The 1,219-nt window shown below is 45.4% G+C and overlaps 1 protein-coding gene across 1 annotated transcript in view; it reads right to left on the reverse strand.

Moving 5' to 3' along the window:
- LOC101856342 (putative ammonium transporter 1) overlaps positions 1–366 on the reverse strand; it is a gene marked incomplete in the record, with an annotated part of 54,038 nt that extends 53,672 nt beyond the window's left edge. The window contains 1 exon segment of the mRNA XM_013082202.1: positions 157–366. Within this exon segment, the coding sequence (XP_012937656.1) occupies positions 157–298 (142 nt within the window).
- Positions 367–1,219: the final 853 nt, after the last annotated feature.

Genomic DNA, 1,219 nt, shown 5'->3' on the forward strand with positions numbered 1-1,219 from the left:
AAACACACACACACTCACAAACACACGAACACACTCACACACATACAAACAAACAAATACTCGCTCACCCTCCCGCACGCGCACACACACACACACACACACACACACACACACACACACACGCACACATCCACACGCCATAGATACAGTACTCACGGTAGACGATCATGCCCATGACCACCAGGAAAAACCTGTCCAGGTCAGTCTTCAGTTCCTCCAGAGTGCTCGTCATGGTGGCAGAGTTGTGGTCAGTCACTCGGTCCGCTTGACCAACGGTTGTGGGGACCTGCTGAGACATACAACGAAAGAACGTTAGTGTTGGTGGTGATACTATTGCTGCTGGTGGTGCTGCTAATGGCGTTATTTTTGTTGATGCTGTTGTTGTTGGGTTTTTTTGGTGACGGGGATGGTGTTGTTCTTTGTATTGTTCGTAGTGTTGTTGTTGTTGTTGTTGTTGTTGTTGTTGTTGTTGTTGTTGTTGCTGATGTTGTTGTTGTTTTGGGTTGGTGGTGTTATTATTGTTCTCAGTGTTGTTGTTTCTTTGTGTGGGTGGGGTGGGGGGGTGGTGATGGTGGTGTTATTGTTTGTATTGTGCGTAGTGCTGCTGTTATTGTTGTGTTTTGGTTTTAGTGGTGGTGGTGTTTTATTTTTATTGTTCGTATTGTTGTTGCTGTTGCTGTTGTTGATTTTAGTTGTAGTGGTGTTATTATTTTTATTTTTCTTGGTGGCGGTAGTGGTGGTGATGGTGGTTGTGGTGGCGGTGGTGATGGTGGTTGTGGTGGTCGTGGTCATGGTGGTGGTGATGGTGGTGGTGGTGGGGGTAATGGTGGTGGTGAATGTGGTTGTGGTGGTGGTGAATGTGGTTGTGGTAGTCGTCGTGATGATGATGATGACCGTGGATTTGACACTAATGACGTTGTGCTGTTGGTGGGGTTTTTTAGGTTATGTTATGGCAGTAGAGTTGCCGCCATTGTTGTTGTGGCTGTGTTGTGTTGCTACTGTAAGTTGCTGATCTCAGTTTAATTAACCAGCAGGATGACGAAAGAGACAGACCAGGACAATGTTGAAGATAAAAATTTAAGAAGGAGAAGGAGTTAAAATGGAAAGAAGAGAGAATAAAAGTAACTGACTTCTGTTATTGATCTACCCAAAGGGAGCTCGCGGTAAGAAGGAAGCATTGGTCTATTGAAAAAGAACAAGAGAGAGAGGGACGGAGGGG

Source organism: Aplysia californica, unplaced genomic scaffold (assembly GCF_000002075.1).
Source record: "Aplysia californica isolate F4 #8 unplaced genomic scaffold, AplCal3.0 scaffold00163, whole genome shotgun sequence".
NCBI classification, from domain to species: Eukaryota; Metazoa; Mollusca; class Gastropoda; order Aplysiida; family Aplysiidae; genus Aplysia; species Aplysia californica.